At 48.6% G+C, this 16,611-nt stretch overlaps 1 protein-coding gene and 1 long non-coding RNA gene across 2 annotated transcripts; one reads left to right on the top strand and one right to left on the bottom strand.

The window, feature by feature from the left end:
* Positions 1-933: 933 nt before the first annotated feature.
* Positions 934-1,921, top strand: LOC143498902 (uncharacterized). The gene is made up of 3 exons (XR_013125983.1): positions 934-969; positions 1,679-1,756; positions 1,910-1,921. It is a non-coding gene; the product is annotated as an uncharacterized LOC143498902 (long non-coding RNA).
* A 2,880-nt stretch (positions 1,922-4,801) lies between these two features.
* Positions 4,802-14,598, bottom strand: LOC143498888 (neuropilin-2-like). Its single transcript, XM_076993792.1, has 3 exons — positions 14,579-14,598; positions 7,240-7,302; positions 4,802-6,966 (listed from the first exon to the last, which is right to left on the bottom strand). The coding sequence occupies exons 1-3, from the start codon at positions 14,583-14,585 to the stop codon at positions 6,662-6,664; spliced, it is 375 nt and encodes a 124-aa protein (XP_076849907.1). The 5' UTR covers positions 14,586-14,598; the 3' UTR covers positions 4,802-6,661.
* Positions 14,599-16,611: the final 2,013 nt, after the last annotated feature.

The raw sequence follows: 16,611 nt of genomic DNA, 5'->3' as shown, positions 1-16,611 counted from the left end.
CAATGAAAATTTCAGTGAAACAATGAAAATCAGATTTCATTTTGACACAAAATATATAAAAACAGGTTTTATAGAATGGTGCTAAAATGGGAGATCAGTGAAAAGATCCTATTCCTTTGTTTGCTGGATTTTGCAATCTGTTTTTCAAGGAAAGATTTTTTTTAAAGGGAAAGAAAGCCCATGACTTTGAAGTGCTTACAAATGTGGTTTTGGCTGGAGAGAAAAACTTAAGGGCTGTTTCGAGCTGACCCACATAGCAAACATCATCAGTAATGGCTTTCAAGCAAAACCGAATCTATAAGCTATGGCATCATTTTGCCTTGAATTCAAGCAATGGTGTTGGGGTTGGGGAGAGGGGAAGGCAGAGGCCTACCCAAGACCAACCACCCAGCAAAGACACACCTCACAGAGTCTGGCCAATGATGAATGTCTCATCCTCTGCTGAAGTCATCATCTCTTTCACACACTCACACACACAACAAGCAACACTGATCTGTCATCAGTGGCTGATCAATCCATCTCTCGGCCATCTGTGACTGGGAGATTTTTTGAGTTCTGTCCAAAAAGACTCCTAATAGCTTTCCAGCACTCTGTGCAACTTCTCCAACCCAACACATCCAACTTTAGTCTATAATGAAGCACTTATTTGTACACATACCTGATGCATCTCTTCTCAAACTCTGTTTGTCATTATGACAGGCAACCGAGTTATTTGTGGGAAAACTGTTTTCCTGTCTGCATGTTTCTATTTGATTTATAACGGTGCGTTTTTAAAGCTTCTTTCAAATCGTTGTTTCTAGAGAAGCAGCCTCTTCGTGAAGAGTAGTACTTTGATGGAGAGAGACAGAGAGGGAAGGAAAAAGATCCCACTTTGATCTTCACTAAGGATTATCTCCTCCTGGGTAACTGCCCAATATTCAAAAGAAAGGCCTGATAGAGACTCAGGGAAGTGCAACAGGGGTTTGGACGGTAAGCTGTGTTTATGGAGGAACATAATGACCCGATGACATGACAAAGTCAACAAGTACACTGAGTAATCCCTTCTTTGTGGGATTATACTCTATAGCTGTAGTTCATAAGATGCCATATGTCAATTATAAATTGTAATGCACAACTGCTATAACTGTATATAACTGTATAGCGTACAGGCCTATATTCAAATTTGGATATCATATTCTGAACTACATGAAAACATTCTATATGTAGTATGAATGGTAGGTGATAAAGTGCTGAGCTGAGCATGAGGAAGAGAAGCCATGTTTTTGAGAAGCTGCATTTTTTTCATGTATCATTTAGCATTCATAAAACTTAAAATGGATGGATAAACAATTTGAAATATACCTTTCAATAGTTTACCTACATAATATGTAGTTTTAGCTATATCTTAAGTGAAAATCTTGTTACTGAAGTAGCTATGCTGTTTTTTTTACATAGTTTAGCTAAGTTAGTTGGTGATACTAGCCAGCAGTTAACAACAAAATAGAGCCCCAAGTAGCACCACTGAGTGCTATTATCTGCTCTAGGACACATAGCCTACTGCTGTTGCTCCAAAACAAAATTATTCTCGGAAGACATTATAGCGAGACCAGACAGAGATCTGACCATGACCATGGTCTGTTTCTCAAAACAAATTTTCACTTTTGATTCACATTGTCTAAGTAACCCTGTTTCTCCCAAGAAATCTTAGCTGACACATCTGTGAGAAAGTTGGCATTTAAATCGGAAGATTCACCTTTGTCTCTCCATCAAAGATCAGGTGGGTGCCACTGTGGGCATTGATTACTAGATATGATTGGTTAATTAATGTGTAAAAATTACATATTAATCAGTAATATGTAAATGAGGATGCACAGAGTGATTATTGTCATATCTGTGACTACGGCCTCTGACTCACACCTCCTTCCTACAGGTTTGACATGCGGCCAGTCGTCTCTCGTTAACCATGACATGATCCTGATGAAGGGCCAGCAGCAACAGCCCTGTCCTGACAGTCACATGACCCGGGCTATATTGTATTTCTGGGCTGCAAGCTGTCAGTTTCCAGAACAAAGTAATTATGTGCGTGGATCATCAGACAAGATACCAACAAATTTATTCCATACCTTCTGGGATCCGGGTTGTCATTGCAAGAGGAGTTCTGAGCAAAAACTGACTCGGAGTCTCAAAGAGAGACGTTCGCTATGGCGAAGCACGTCTACTGCTTTCTACTGCATCTACTGCTACTATTTATTGGGAAATGTATTTCTCCAAAAAGTGCTCTCTCTCTCTCTCTCTCTCTTCCTATTCATTAGTCACTGGGCCAGCCAGAGTCTAAGATCTGACCTTTGTTATGACAAATACAGGCAAGGAAAACAGGCAAACTCCCACAACTGCAGCTTGGCATAACCCCCCCCTCCCCCCCACTTGTCTGTCAGGTTGGAGGTGATGCGCTATGCATGGCTGCCTCTTCAAGCCGATTCTCTCTCTCTCTCTCCTCCAGGGCCAGAGCTCAGTTTCCAGCTCTCTGGGCTCGGAGCGTGGCCTCTGGAGGCTGCCGCGTGATACTGATTTTAGAGAACATGATGAAAGCTTGCCAGATAAAAGGTAGAGCCTTTCTACCAATGTTTTTGGTTCTCCCCCTAAGATCAGAGAGCGCTCAGGTGCATTTTACATTCTGCTGTTTCTCTGTGGCAGCAAGGAGGAGGAGGAGGGGGTGGAGGGGGTGAAGAAGGTTACCTTTGCTGGCTTCTTGCAGATTTTCCAAGAGTATGTGTGCATTCGTGTCGGTATGATGGTAGTGCAAAGCTTTCATCAGTGGTTGACTAGATTCTAAATATAGATTAAGTGCTGAGTAACGTTGCCACAACAGTGACGTGAGAATGGGCTCAGGAAGTGGAAAGGCCAGGGTGTGTGTGTGTGTGTGTGAGAGAGAGAGAGTTGGCAGGTTGTTCAAGAGAAAAGAGTTTGCATGAGTACATGTTTTCAGTACTGTGCTAACCCTTTGACATAGAGGCTCAAACATACACATACTGTTTCACCTGTGGTACACCTGGCAGAACAGGTAGTGCATCTGGCTGACACCATGGTGACTGCTTCCATTCATTCATACATACATACATACACACACACACACACACACACACATATACAGTGGGGAAAATAAGTATTTAGTCAGTCACCAATTGTGCAAGTTCTCCCACTTAAAAAGATGAGAGAGGCCTGTAATTGACATCATAGGTAGACTATGAGAGACAAAATGTGAAAAAAAAATTGAGAAAATCATTTTGTCTGACTTTTAAAGAATTTATTTGCAAATATTGGTGGAAAATAAGTATTTGGTCACCTACAAACAAGCAAGATTTCTGGCTGTCACAGACCTGTAACTTCTTTTTTAAGAGGCTCCTCTTTCCCCCCACTCATTACCTGTATTAATGGCACCTGTTTGAAGTCGTTAACAGTATAAAAGACACCTGCCCACAACCTCAAACAGTCACACTCCAAACTCCACTATGGTGAAGACGAAAGAGCTGTCGGAGGACACCAGAAACCGAATTGTAGACCTGCACCAGGCTGGGAAGACTGAATCTGCAATAGGCAAGCAGCTTGGTGTGAAGAAATCTACTGTGGGAGCAATAATCAGAAAATGGAAGACCTACAAGACCACTACTAATCTCCCTCGATCTTGGGCTCCACGCAAGATCTCAGCCCGTGGGGTCAAAATGATCACAAGAACGGTGAGGAAAAATCCCAGAACCACAAGGGGGGATCTAGTGAATGACCTGCAGAAAGCTGGGACCAACGTTACAAAGGCTACCATCAGGAACACACTACGACGCCAGGGACTCAGATCTTGCAGTGCCAGACGTGTCCCCCTGCTTAAGCCAGTCCATATTCAGGCACGTCTGAAGTTTGCTAGAGAGCATTTGGATGTTCCAGAAGAGTATTGGGAGAATGTCATATGGTCAGATGAAACCAAAGTAGAACTATTTGGTAAAAACACAACTCGTCGTGTTTGGAGGACAGTGAATGCTGAGTTGCATCCAAAGAACACCATACCAACTGTGAAGCATGGGGGTGGCAACATCATGCTTTGGGGCTGTTTCTCTGCAAAGGGACCAGGACGACTGGTCCGTGTACATGAAAGAATGAATGGGGCCATGTATTGTGAGATTTTGGGTGCAAACCTCCTTCCATCAGCAAGGGCAATGAAGATGAAACGTGGCTGGGTCTTTCAGCATGACAATGATCCCAAGCACACTGCCAGGGCAACAAAGGAATGGCTTCGTAAGAAACATTTCAAAGTCCTGGAGTGGCCTAGCCAGTCTCCCGATCTCAACCCCATCGAAAACCTTTGGAGGGAGTTAAAAGTCCGTGTTGCCCGCCGACAGCCCCAAAACATCACTGCTCTAGAGGAGATCTGCATGGTGGAATGGGCCAACATACCAGCAACAGTGTGTGCCAACCTTATGAAGACTTACAGAAAACGTTTGACCTCTGTCATTGCCAACAGAGGATATACAACAAAGTATTGAGATGAACTTTTGTTATTGACCAAATACTTATTTTCCACCATTATTTGCAAATAAATTCTTTAAAAGTCAGACAAAATGATTTTCTCAATTTTTTTTTCACATTTTGTCTCTCATAGTTGAGGTCTACCTATGATGTCAATTACAGGCCTCTCTCATCTTTTTAAGTGGGAGAACTTGCACAATTGGTGACTGACTAAATACTTAATTTCCCCACTGTATATATATACACGCAAGCAATTCTGGCTTATGAGTGTCTGCAAAATTTGTAAATGTGACTTTGTAGACTGACATCAGATATTCATCCTTTATTAAATAATAATAATAATAATAATAATAACAATAAAAAGAACATTTGTCTGTACAAAGTCTACAAACAGCAAATTTTGAACGATCTGACCAGTGCTGGGATTTCCACATCTTTTGGTGTTTGCCCCCTGTCCCAGACAGAAGAGGTAATACTTTCACAGCTCTGCAACAAAGCTAAAACGGGTCAGAGCTCCAAGGCACTTGAAAAAGAGTCAACAGAGTCCAGTGACAACAGAGCTGGACACGCCATCTCTCTCTCTCTCTCTCTCTCTCTCTCTCTCTTCATGCCTCTCCATCTCTCTCTCCCTCTCCCCCAACAGCTGAGCTTATCCTTATCTGTTGCAGCTTTCAGCACCTTCTAATCAGTATACCCCCTTCCCACAAACCCCCACAGCTCCCAGCATGCTTCTGTGAGCTGCTGCAGGGGCTGCCTAGGGTACCAATGAAAACATTTAAGCTCATTTTTATCGCATTCGCTCCCACTTTTAACTCTGAAAGATACACACTATGAAATAATCCACCCATCAAATTACCTAGACTTAGGTGAAACCTGGTCTTGTTGACCCTCGACCTTTCAACATCCCATAAAACAACATGTAGTAAACAGGAAGCGTGAAATGAAGGAATGCAAAAGGCCCGACTTCCTCCAAGGTCCAGGTGTTTTTAAACCCAAAAACTGGTGTATCACGATGGCTCTCCTCCAATGACAGTGTGCTTAAGGCTCAATTGTGGGTCCACAGAAGATGCTCGGGGATTTCCAAGTGTCGTAACTGATGTTTCTCTTTCTTTGCCGAGCCCTTTTCTTGAGGGTAGGGGATACAGAGGATCAAGTGAAAGGAGGATGATCTCTCCGACTGTGAGAGGAAGGGCCTCCTCTTTCTCCTGGTCTCCAACACTCTTGAACTCAGTGGCTTCAATTTCTTAGCAATCCATAGGTTGCAATTAAAACAAATTTTTTTATGGTTCACACAGTGAGTAGGCCTACACTATGTGTATAGATCCAACGAGACTTGAAAGTAAATGAAAAAACAACAAAGAAACAAAACAAAAACAAGAAAACACCATAGACAATCATAATACTTAAACCAAACTTAACTTGGCCAAAGAATTTTCGCCTGAATGTAATACAATGTTTTGTTTCTTCATCTACCCGCTTTTGATAGCAACTGCTAAGGGTTCACGACGACAACAACAACAACATAAAAGAACAGCATTATGAATGGACTGAACGTAAGCGTTAAGACTGGCATATGACGGTTTGATCCAGCTGAAAATATGGCGGTGGAAAGCTAATGATGGCTACAAGAGCAACAACTCAAATGGATGTGCATGATGACACGGATCTAAAACTAAATAGCGTCCACAAATGTCTAGGCCACGTCTTTCACAAAATGGGGGCCAGCATTTCACAAGCGACAATCTGTCTACAAAGTCCTAGTGCCTTTCACGTCTAACTCCCATGAACCAGTTTTAGATCTTTTATCTTTACAAATCTATATTCATATACACTTCTTTATTTTAATTTTTTTAATTAATTTCTCTCATTTTTTTTTTGGGATACGCATTCGATTGATATGTGTTGATATTTTTTCCTGCTCCACTAAGACGTCCACTGGGAGCACCGTTATGCGAGGCAGGGCTCTCTCTCTCTCGGAGACAGCGGCATGTGGGCCATGGCAGGAAAGTGAGGTTCATCCATATTGTTGGACTGGGCTGACTCCTACATGTGGACTGAGCAAGGGGAGAAGAGCCAGTGGGGAGGAGCGAGCTGTCCTGGTGAGGCCCACGAGGCCCCTCCCATAGCCCCTCCCCCAGGACCTCAGCCCCACCCCCTTGGAACATCCTCAGGCCTCGGAGCAGCAGCGCTGCTGGTTGATCTTCACTTTGTGCTTGATGCCGTCGTACAGCTCGAAGTTATAGTTCTCCAGCGTGGTGGAGCTGCGCGAGGAGAGGCCGTTGTAGGAGCAGGTGCAGTACAGGAGCAGGCCGGCGCACACCGCACCCAGCAGGACGCCCAACGAGCTCATGACGATGATGGTCACCAAGATGGGGTCCAGCGTCAACAGCCAGGCGTTGTCCTTCTCGGAGAGACGGGTGACCGGAGGCCCCCGCGAGGGCTCGGGCGTGCTCCACGAAGAGAAGGGGAGACCTGCAGCAGGGTTAGGGTTAGGAGAGAGATGAGACGTGGCACTAATAACCTCCAGGACACGCTGCAGATTACGCCCAGCATGCCTTAAATTGTGCCAGTCAGCCTAATGTGGCAAAGAAAGTGAATTTGAAACAATGCGTGAAACAACAGACATGCATTTAATAGCAAAACAATCAGAAATGTTGTAATCATTTACCTGATGAGGCCAATAAAAATAAGTAAATACAAATTCTAATTAACCAATTAGCATAACAATGTTAGCAGCAGGTTTACCTTCATCAAGGCGGTCTAGGTCACGGAACAGAGGATTATTCCCAAATTCAACAGGTCTTTGGTCTGGACGGGGGACAAAAACAGTGGGAGGTTCAGTATTCAGCCAAGTACACTAACAACAAGGCCCTCCTTATATGTCCTGTGGGGCTATGACACGGACACTGAGAGCATGACAATGTCAGGACACACTAACAGAGTACCAGTGGCAGACTGTTACAAACTGGGAGCACTGGAACCCAGACGCATGTGCAGCAAGGCCGAACAATGCAGAGGTGGGGACGTTTATTCAACCCTCACCCTGGTCAAATCCACAAATCGAAGGGTGTTTTGAAACACTACACACAACAGATTTTGTACAAAAATATTACTTTATTTATACATTCCGCACGACATTTCCAAGACCATGAAATTCAACAGGCTAAAATATTCCTTAAATCTTTTGAAACAGGCTGAAGTGTGAGAAATGGCACATAAACAGACAATCACGGCCAAGGCCCAATATACAAAGAGAGAACACAGGGTGCATATAGTCACAAACTTATCAGAGCCTTCACCGAAACCATGGAAACAAAATGAGACAAATGTGGTACACATTACCCACTCGTTTTCAGTAAACATGAATAAATCAAAATAGGCTTTAAGGAAAACTAAAGTTGTTCGCCGAACTCCTAACCCTATTGTCAGTTTGGTTTGAAATCCCTTAATGGAATTTCTAACCCACTGTCACAAGAGCTGTCTCCAATTCAACTGTGATAAAAAAAAGAGAACAGTTGTGAAAAAATACTTATTCTTCAATAGCAACACTTCAGACATCTGCCCTCTCGTGGAAATTCTTTCTCCTGAGATGGGCGAGCTAAGACGCAGTATTCTTTTTTGTGCTGGCATGGCCAGAGACACACTCTTGGCACTATGAGACCACTGCGTAGGCTGAAAGACCCCAAGTGCTTTTGCTCGTTAATATTGTTTGAGGGACAGCAGAAGGAAAGGGTCCAGAGAAAGAATGCTTACAGCAGGCTTAATAAAATGTAATAAGACCCATTATCTAATTAGAAATATTAAGAGCTTCAAAGAAATCTCACAGGGTCAGACACAGCTAGTTCAAAAGCACATTATGGCAGTAACATTGGGTTTCTGCAACATCCCAGCACCCTCCCTCCCCACAGCTCTGCTGCCTTCAGACGGAGATAAATACAACAATTCTTTGAAGGAATTAAAATTGTGTAGTCAGGGTTAAAGGCCCTGCGTGAGTTGATAAATTAATCACAAAAGCCTCGGAGCTGAGATTTAGTAAAACATGAAAGAACAAGTAAAGGAAACAGAGACGACAATGAGACCTGGCGAGACAAACGGGGAAGTGACATCATTATAAGTGTGAGGGGAGGACACAGTAAAGGTACTGCAGGTTTGAGTCCAACCCAGAGAGAGAGAGAGAGAGAGAGAGAGAGAGAGAGAGAGAGAGAGAGAGAGAGAGAGAGAAAGGAAGAGGGGGCAAGAGAGAGAGAAAGAGAGAGAGGGGGGAAGAGGTGAGAGAGAGAGAAAGAGAGGAAGAGGAGGCAAGAGAGAGAGAGAGAGAGAGAGAGAGGAGAGAGAGAGAGAGAGAGAGAGAGAGAGCACAACGATTACAGTGAAGCCACCTGATGAAGGCTCTAAGGCCAGTATTAGTCCTGCCCTCACTGAGAAATGTCACCTCATTTTCAACTTTAAATTCAGCCAAATTTCTCAAGCAACGGAGCTGAAGACAGCCGGCAGCCAGGTATCACCACCAAAGGGCCGTGCGGTTAACAGGAACGTGCGGCATGTGGGGATCAAGAAAGGAAAAGGGAGCGCAAGAGGAGAAAGAGAACGTGAGAGAGAGGAGCGAGACAATCGTCTTCTCCCTCGGCTTCCCGTGCGGGTCAGGCGCTCTCTCTGCCTGTCGGCGAGTGTCTTTCATGTGCTTTTGTGTTTTTAAACAAACCCCTGCCGGACTCCCGGCCGGACGTGCGAGAGCCCACCTTCATCACCGCCCTGCCGCTTTGATCTCTTCTCCTATCTCTCTGCACAACCTTTTGTGAGGAGCAGATTAATGGGGCCAAAATGGCCGCCCGACTCCACCATGGAGGATTATTTTCACCTATTGCCAGATGGAGGACAGAACAAGATATGCGGATTTTGCTCTTCCCCTTTAATCCCCGAACGGTCCGGATGCGGCCAGAACCTGGAGGGGCCAGCAGGAGGACAGTGCTTTGTGATGGATGATGCCTCCTTTATGGTTAAAGAGGAACAATATGTTTATGGAAAGGTTTCGAGTGGAACGTCCGTGAATCCTGCTCCAGGCTGTGCGTCTCGGCTGCATTGTGTGATCGTTCAATATACCACAAAAGTCTGGTGATTCGTACTAGACGTGTGAAGCCATGTTCTCAGATGATCTACAGGCTGCTACCGGCTTCTCAATGCAGAAATGATTATGGGCCTAATATTTGGGGGGGGGGGGGGGGGGGGGGGGGGGGGGGATGCAACGCTTTCATTATCAGGTCGACAAGTTCGGACCATGGTGAGCCTTCACACTAGAGCTGTAGCTCCGTACTTCAAACTGAACATGTTACAGTATGGACACCATAAGACATCAAGATTGTTATGCAATATAAGTACATTTCACAGCATGATAACGGCACTAAAAAATCTGTGCATTCTGCGTGGGATTCAGAGATTAAAAAGAACCAGAAAAGAGCGTCATGTGACGGGGAGCCGCACCTTGGCACCGAACAGTGTTGAGACACGGGCATGCAGGTCCTGAACGCTCCTCACCGCACACGGCCGTAAGACGGAGTGAGAGCCCAGAGACTCACTTCCTCTTCCCTTATAGTGAGGGGAAAGTTTCCAAAAACAAACCCAAACTGGCGGCTGAAACATGAACATTGGCTAGCAGAACCAGGCTGGCGTCGATCAGCACAGCCATCGTCTCTGTGTGCAGTGCTCTGCAGCCTTTCACATAGCAACCATGACAAAGTCAGTTCGATATAAAACAAAAACCTGGGTGGAAAATAACGAGCGTATAATGAGTCAAGCACATTTAGTAAAACACAGTATTTTGTGGGAAAAGAGGGTCTACAGTGACTGGCGTCGGACAGTCCTGCACCACTCGTATCTTTAAGGCTAATGACAGGGCAGATAGATAGAGATAGATAGAGCAGACCAGCTAAGGCGGGGTCACGTGACATTTGCATATAGAAGAATAGAGAGATACGTAGAGACGTACGTCAAAGCAATCGGTAAAGACCCACGGCCAGTTGGGAAATAAAATGTACACACGAGCAGATACACATAGATTGTCCTTCTGGGAGAGAGCCAAGAGGAGAGTGACAGACTCCATGGCACAGAGGGACAGTCGTGTGAGTAGGTGTCCCTATACTCACAACCACCCATATATACGCCCAGACACTCACACCCACCCCTATATACGCCCAGACACTCACAACCACCCATATATACGCCCAGACACTCACACCCACCCATATATACGCCCAGACACTCACACCCACCCATATATACGCCCAGACACTCACACCCACCCCTATATACGCCCAGACACTCACAACCACCCATATATACGCCCAGACACTCACACCCACCCATATATACGCCCAGACACTCACACCCACCCATATATACGCCCAGACACTCACAACCACCCATATATACGCCCAGACACTCACACCCACCCATATATACGCCCAGACACTCACACCCACCCATATATACGCCCAGACACTCACAACCACCCATATATACGCCCAGACACTCACACCCACCCATATATACGCCCAGACACTCACAACCACCCATATATACGCCCAGACACTCACACCCACCCCTATATACGCCCAGACACTCACACCCACCCCTATATACGCCCAGACACTCACACCCACCCCTATATACGCCCAGACACTCACAACCACCCATATATACGCCCAGACACTCACACCCACCCCTATATACGCCCAGACACTCACACCCACCCCTATATACGCCCAGACACTCACACCCACCCCTATATACGCCCAGACACTCACAACCACCCATATATACGCCCAGACACTCACAACCACCCATATATACGCCCAGACACTCACACCCACCCATATATACGCCCAGACACTCACAACCACCCATATATACGCCCAGACACTCACAACCACCCATATATACGCCCAGACACTCACAACCACACAACAAGTCTGACACACATGCCTCACCGAGGCACACACCGACACAGATTACTTATTAAAAACAAACAAACAAACAAAAAGAGAAACAAAAGAGAAAGAGAAAGGATCTGTAGCCCTGCCGCTCGGCCGAGCCCGAACGCGTCTTTCTCGCGTTCGCTTTTCCATTTGCTCTCTGTCTTCTTTTATGTTTTCATAAGCACCAGCTTGGCTCCTCCTCGTCATGTCATAAGTGTTTGTGTGTGCGTGTGCGTGCATTTTGTGTGTTCCTGTGCATTTGAGTGTGTATGTGTGCACGTATGTGTGTGCGCGCGTGCATTATGCAGTCTACATGCAGATGTTTCCAGGTGACACGGTGGAATTCTTCTCATTTTTCCACCCAGGTTCCTCGTATGTTGTCTCTGTTCTCCACCCACTTCAAAGCTCCGCTCCTCTGTGGGCAGGACTAGGAGAACTGTGCGGTCTCTTCACCGGGCGACGTTTGGTCACAAGCAGCCTTTAGAATCCCAGAGAGTCAGGTTCCTCTCTCCAGGTCAGAGAGACTCCAGCAACACACACACACACACATACACACACACACAGGGGTGGCTTCCTGTCTCTCAGGAGTCTGGCTGGATGATGGCACTCCTCCTCCGCGCCTTGCCGTAAACAGGACTCCAGGACGGAAGTGCGAGCTTGGCAGAGCTCCCCTCCGCCCGTCCCAGCGTCACGCCAAAAGGGTTGGGAATGTCCACGCTTCCACCTCGGTGCACACGTCCCTTCTCTCCTCACAGCTCCATTAGCAGCTAAACACTCCCAAAAGTCACGCAGCTCCATCCCCTGTGCAAAAAAATCCCCCCCCCAACCCGCCCGACGTCCCCTCCAAAGGGCGTTACGTGTGCGTCCTTGGGTCTTCACGCCAGTCGGTAGCAACGAAGCAGCGAAAAGGCCAGGCAGAGAGATAGAGAGATAGAGAGAGAGAGACAGAGAGAGAGAGAGAGTCCAGAGCTCTCTGCTGGCCTTTGTGTGTCCCTCCGCCCTCAGCATTGCGAACCAGGCTCCTGTTTGTCTAGTCTAATGGTGAGCCTGGGCTCTGGCCCGGGGCCCGCCGGGCCCAGCGCCGGGTACTGTGTGCTCTGGTAGGTCACTGAGTGCTGGCTCTTCTTGGCGGCCAGGTGGTAGCGATGGCAGCACAGGGCCATGAACAGCGCCACGAAGCCCAGGAGCAAGAGCGCGCCCACTCCGGCTATAACGTAATACCAGTAGGTGGGCATGGGCTGTAGGGACACTGTAGTGTCAACAGTGGGGTCACTCCTGCCAGGTAGGGCTCCCCCTGGTGGAGAGACACAGAAGAGTTGGCTTGGGGTAGAGAGGCATGCAGGCTGCTCAGCTTTAAGCCAGCTTGAATTTGGGTCCATTTGTTAATTTGGCTGCGACTGGCCGCAGTACAGATACAGAACAGACAGCTGCAGACAAACAGGCAGATGCACATGCGTGGGGCGTCGCCCCAGTCAGTAATGTGGATGACAGATTTAACCCAATCCAAGTGGGGTTTCTTTCAATAGCAAGCCCAATTATTTGGGGGTTTTATCAGAGCTACTTTCAACTCCGTAGGACCAGATCAGGAAAAGTGTGATGCGTTTTATGGGCTGTGAATAAAGGAGACATGATGTGGTCATATGGAGGTTTTAGAAAGTTTTTTAAGAAGTTGATTGCTTTAGTCTAAAAGCTGGATCCATAACTGTGGTCATAATAGTTTCACATTTGCCAAAAATATCGTAGAATGATACTGGGTTGCATTGAAATGTTATATTAACACAAACTTTGAGCTAGAGAGGTTTTTTTTTGTCATGGCGCTGAACGTGAAGTGAGTGGGCGTGCGCATGCAAACACTAAAGTTCTGTTTTACTTTGTAGATCTATTTTGTGTGCATGTGGATGTGTGAGTATGTGTGAGTATGTGTTGTCTGGTCATTTTCAGGGCGAAAACTTTGTTTTTTTTTTTTTTTTGTATGCATGAATCTGTGCCAGCTTCATCTGCCTCAAGCCAAACTCCACTATGAACCCCATCCAGCACTGCAAGGAAACCACTCGTTTACACACACACACACACACACACACACACACACACGCATGTGCACACACACACACACACACACCACACACATCTACACATGTTCATGCATCTACCACCTCTGGCATTGACAGTTCTCCACCACCTTAATCTAATCTTCTGTCTCAGAACGTGAAAATAAAACAAGCGTGTAATTTGGGTTCTGTCTGTCTGCCTCATCTTTCCTGGAGCTGTGTGAGGACATGGGCCAGTGAAGCTAAAGAAAATCCCACCGAGAGAAGGAGCACCATCCGCACATTTCCTTGGCTCTGAATTCAGTCAAAGAGACAGAGGAGAGGCAGAGGGAGAGGAATATAGACAGAGGGAGAGACAAAGACAGAGGGAGAGGGAGGGACAGAAGGAGAGGGAGAGACAGAGGGAGAGAGGGAGAGAGAGAAAGAGAGACAGAGGGAGAGACACACTGCAAGAGAAACACAGAGATTGAGAAATTCAAAGAGGAGGGGGGAGAGAGAGAGAGAGAGAGAGAGAGAGAGAGAGAGAGAGAGAGAGGGAGTGATGATACTAGAGGAATAAGTCATCATGAAGCCTGTGAGGTCCTGCCATCTGCAGCCTGATGGGATTATGGCCCTGGTCTGTGCTGAAGCCATCACTCTAGCCCCCCCCCAAAGCTCCTGCAGACCCTCGTGCCACCCGGCGTGTGCATGTGTAGAGAGTGGGGGTGGTGGGGCGGAGGTGGGGTGGTGGTCTGTGGTGGTCCCACCCCCGACAAAGAACACCAACATCAACGTCAACTACACTAAACGTCGCCGAATAATCAAAACGGAGCTTCAGTTGCATGCTGGGATACATGTATGTCCATGCTGTGGATGGCATGATGACGGTGACGACAGAAAGGGGCCAATGACGACCTGATTGGGACCCCAGTGAGGGTGGTGTGCACACGTGGGGCTCACAAAAGCACAGGCTACACCGCGTCTAACAGTGCGAAGCTCCACCACCACACACTCTCCTCAGAGCCAATCAGCTACTGCGAAGCTGCACTAAGCAATGGGCAGTTACACAGGAGAGGAAGAACTCACCAGTCATCTCCGGTGGGAAGGGCGGGGAACGGTTCTGAAAGCACACACACAAGAGAAGACACATGAGCGACCATCCAGGGCCGGGTACCAGGTGTAGCTCAATACAGGCAACGGTTTGATCCAGGATGACTGTGATTAACACTCTTCATTGATCTATGGCAGTGTGCGGCTCTTTTTAGAGGGAATGGACCGTTTGGCAACAGATGTTCGTAGACCAGAGCTACTACTGGTAGTCCTTCAGCTCACCCCAAACACATTACCGTGGGGATGGAGGCGGAGCTGATAATTGGGTCTGGGTCAGTGAGAGAGAGGGAGAAGAGATGAAGGAGGGAGCGAGAAGGAGAGAGAGGGGAACGTAACTGGGCTTGTGTGTAATTTGGCCGCGTGCGGAGTGTTCTGATCCGCAGTGGTGCCGGAGGAGAAGGCAACCCCCCTGTACTCTGCACATGCTCAGAAAAACACAGTGACTGTTTTCGGAGGTCTGGAACGTGCACACAATTGAAAGGGCAGCGCAAAGAGAAAGAGAGAGAGAGTGAGAGAAAGAGAGAGAGTGAGAGAAAGAGAGAGAGTGAGAGAAAGAGAGAGAGAGTGAGAGAAAGAGAGAGAGTGAGGGAAAGAGAGAGAGAGAGAGAGCAGGGAGTGCTTTGGCAAGGATGCATGGGTCGAGACGTTCAAACTGTGTGTGTACGTTTGTGTACATAAAACTGCTGCTCTAATACCATGGTTCAATGCAACATAGCAAATAAACAAACACGGGCCTCTGTGTACATTTTAATGGTGAGTGGGCGGTCTGATAAGGGAAGGCAGTGTTTGTCCCCACTGTAGGACCTGGTGCTACACCCATCATCGTGAGCACAGGAGCAGACGTCCTGCCACCACTACCTCCATGAACATACTCAAACAAACAGCCTGTGTGTCATGACTGACAAGCAACCTGTCCAGCAATTCGCTTCCTCGGTTCTGGACGACGGTGTTTACAAATAAGAGACGTGGGTCAAATCTGATGAGAGTGAGATTAGGATCAGAGCCCACAGGGGGGAGGGCAGCCTAGTTTTCATGGCATTGAGCAGAACATTTCAAGAGCTCCTTCCATCCGAATCAGGCGTTCTGCAGCATATAGCTGGACCTTGAGAAAAGAGAGTGGGACAAAGGTGTGGGGGAGGGGAGGGGAGGAGGGAGGTGGGGAGGAGGGGAGTGGAGGGGAGGGGAGGGGGGAGGGAAGAGGGGAGGGGAGAGGGGAGTGGAGGGGGGAGGGGAGAGGAGGGGAGGGGAGGGGGGAGGGGAGGGTGGAGGTGGGGAGGAGGGGAGTGGAGGGGAGGGGAGGGGGGAGGGAAGAGGGGAGGGGAGAGGGGAGTGGAGGGGGGAGGGGGAGAGGAGGGGAGGGGAGAGGGGAGGGGGAGGTGGGGAGGGGAGGGGGGAGGTGGGGAGGAGGGGAGTGGCGGGGAGGGGAGGGGGGAGGGAAGAGGGGAGGGGAGAGGGGAGTGGAGGGGGGAGGGGAGAGGGAGGGGAGGGGAGAGGGGAGGGGGGAGGGAGGGGGCGGGAGGGGAGGGGAGGGGAGAGGGGAGTGGAGGGGAGGGGGGAGGAGGGGCGGGGGCGGGCGAGGGGAGTGGCGGGCGGGGCGGGGAGGGGGCGGCGGGGCGAGGGGCGGGGCGGGGCGGGGCGGGGGGCGTGGCGGGGCGGGGCGGGGCGGGAGGGGCGGGGCGGGGCGTGGAGGGGCGTGGCGGCGGGGCGAGGGGCGAGGGGAGAGGGGCGGCGGGGCGGGGCGGGGGCGGGGAGGGGCGGCGGGGAGGAGGGTGCGTGGGCGGGGCGGGGGCGGGGAGGGGCGGGGGGCGGGCGAGGGGAGGGGCGGAGGGGCGGAGGGGCGAGGGCGGGGAGGTGGGGCGGAGGGGAGAGGGGCGGGGGAGGTGGGGCGGGGGCGGGGCGAGGAGGGGAGGGGCGGTGGGGTGGAGGGGAGGGGAGAGCCGTGTGGACTTACGAGTGCACTGTTCCAGCTCTGTGCTGGTGCTCACGTGGATGTTGTCGATCCAGATGTG

Source organism: Brachyhypopomus gauderio, unplaced genomic scaffold (genome assembly GCF_052324685.1).
Source record: "Brachyhypopomus gauderio isolate BG-103 unplaced genomic scaffold, BGAUD_0.2 sc122, whole genome shotgun sequence".
NCBI classification, from domain to species: Eukaryota; Metazoa; Chordata; class Actinopteri; order Gymnotiformes; family Hypopomidae; genus Brachyhypopomus; species Brachyhypopomus gauderio.
Note: the sequence above shows the minus strand (reverse complement) of the source record. Positions and strands in the feature narration are given on the sequence as shown.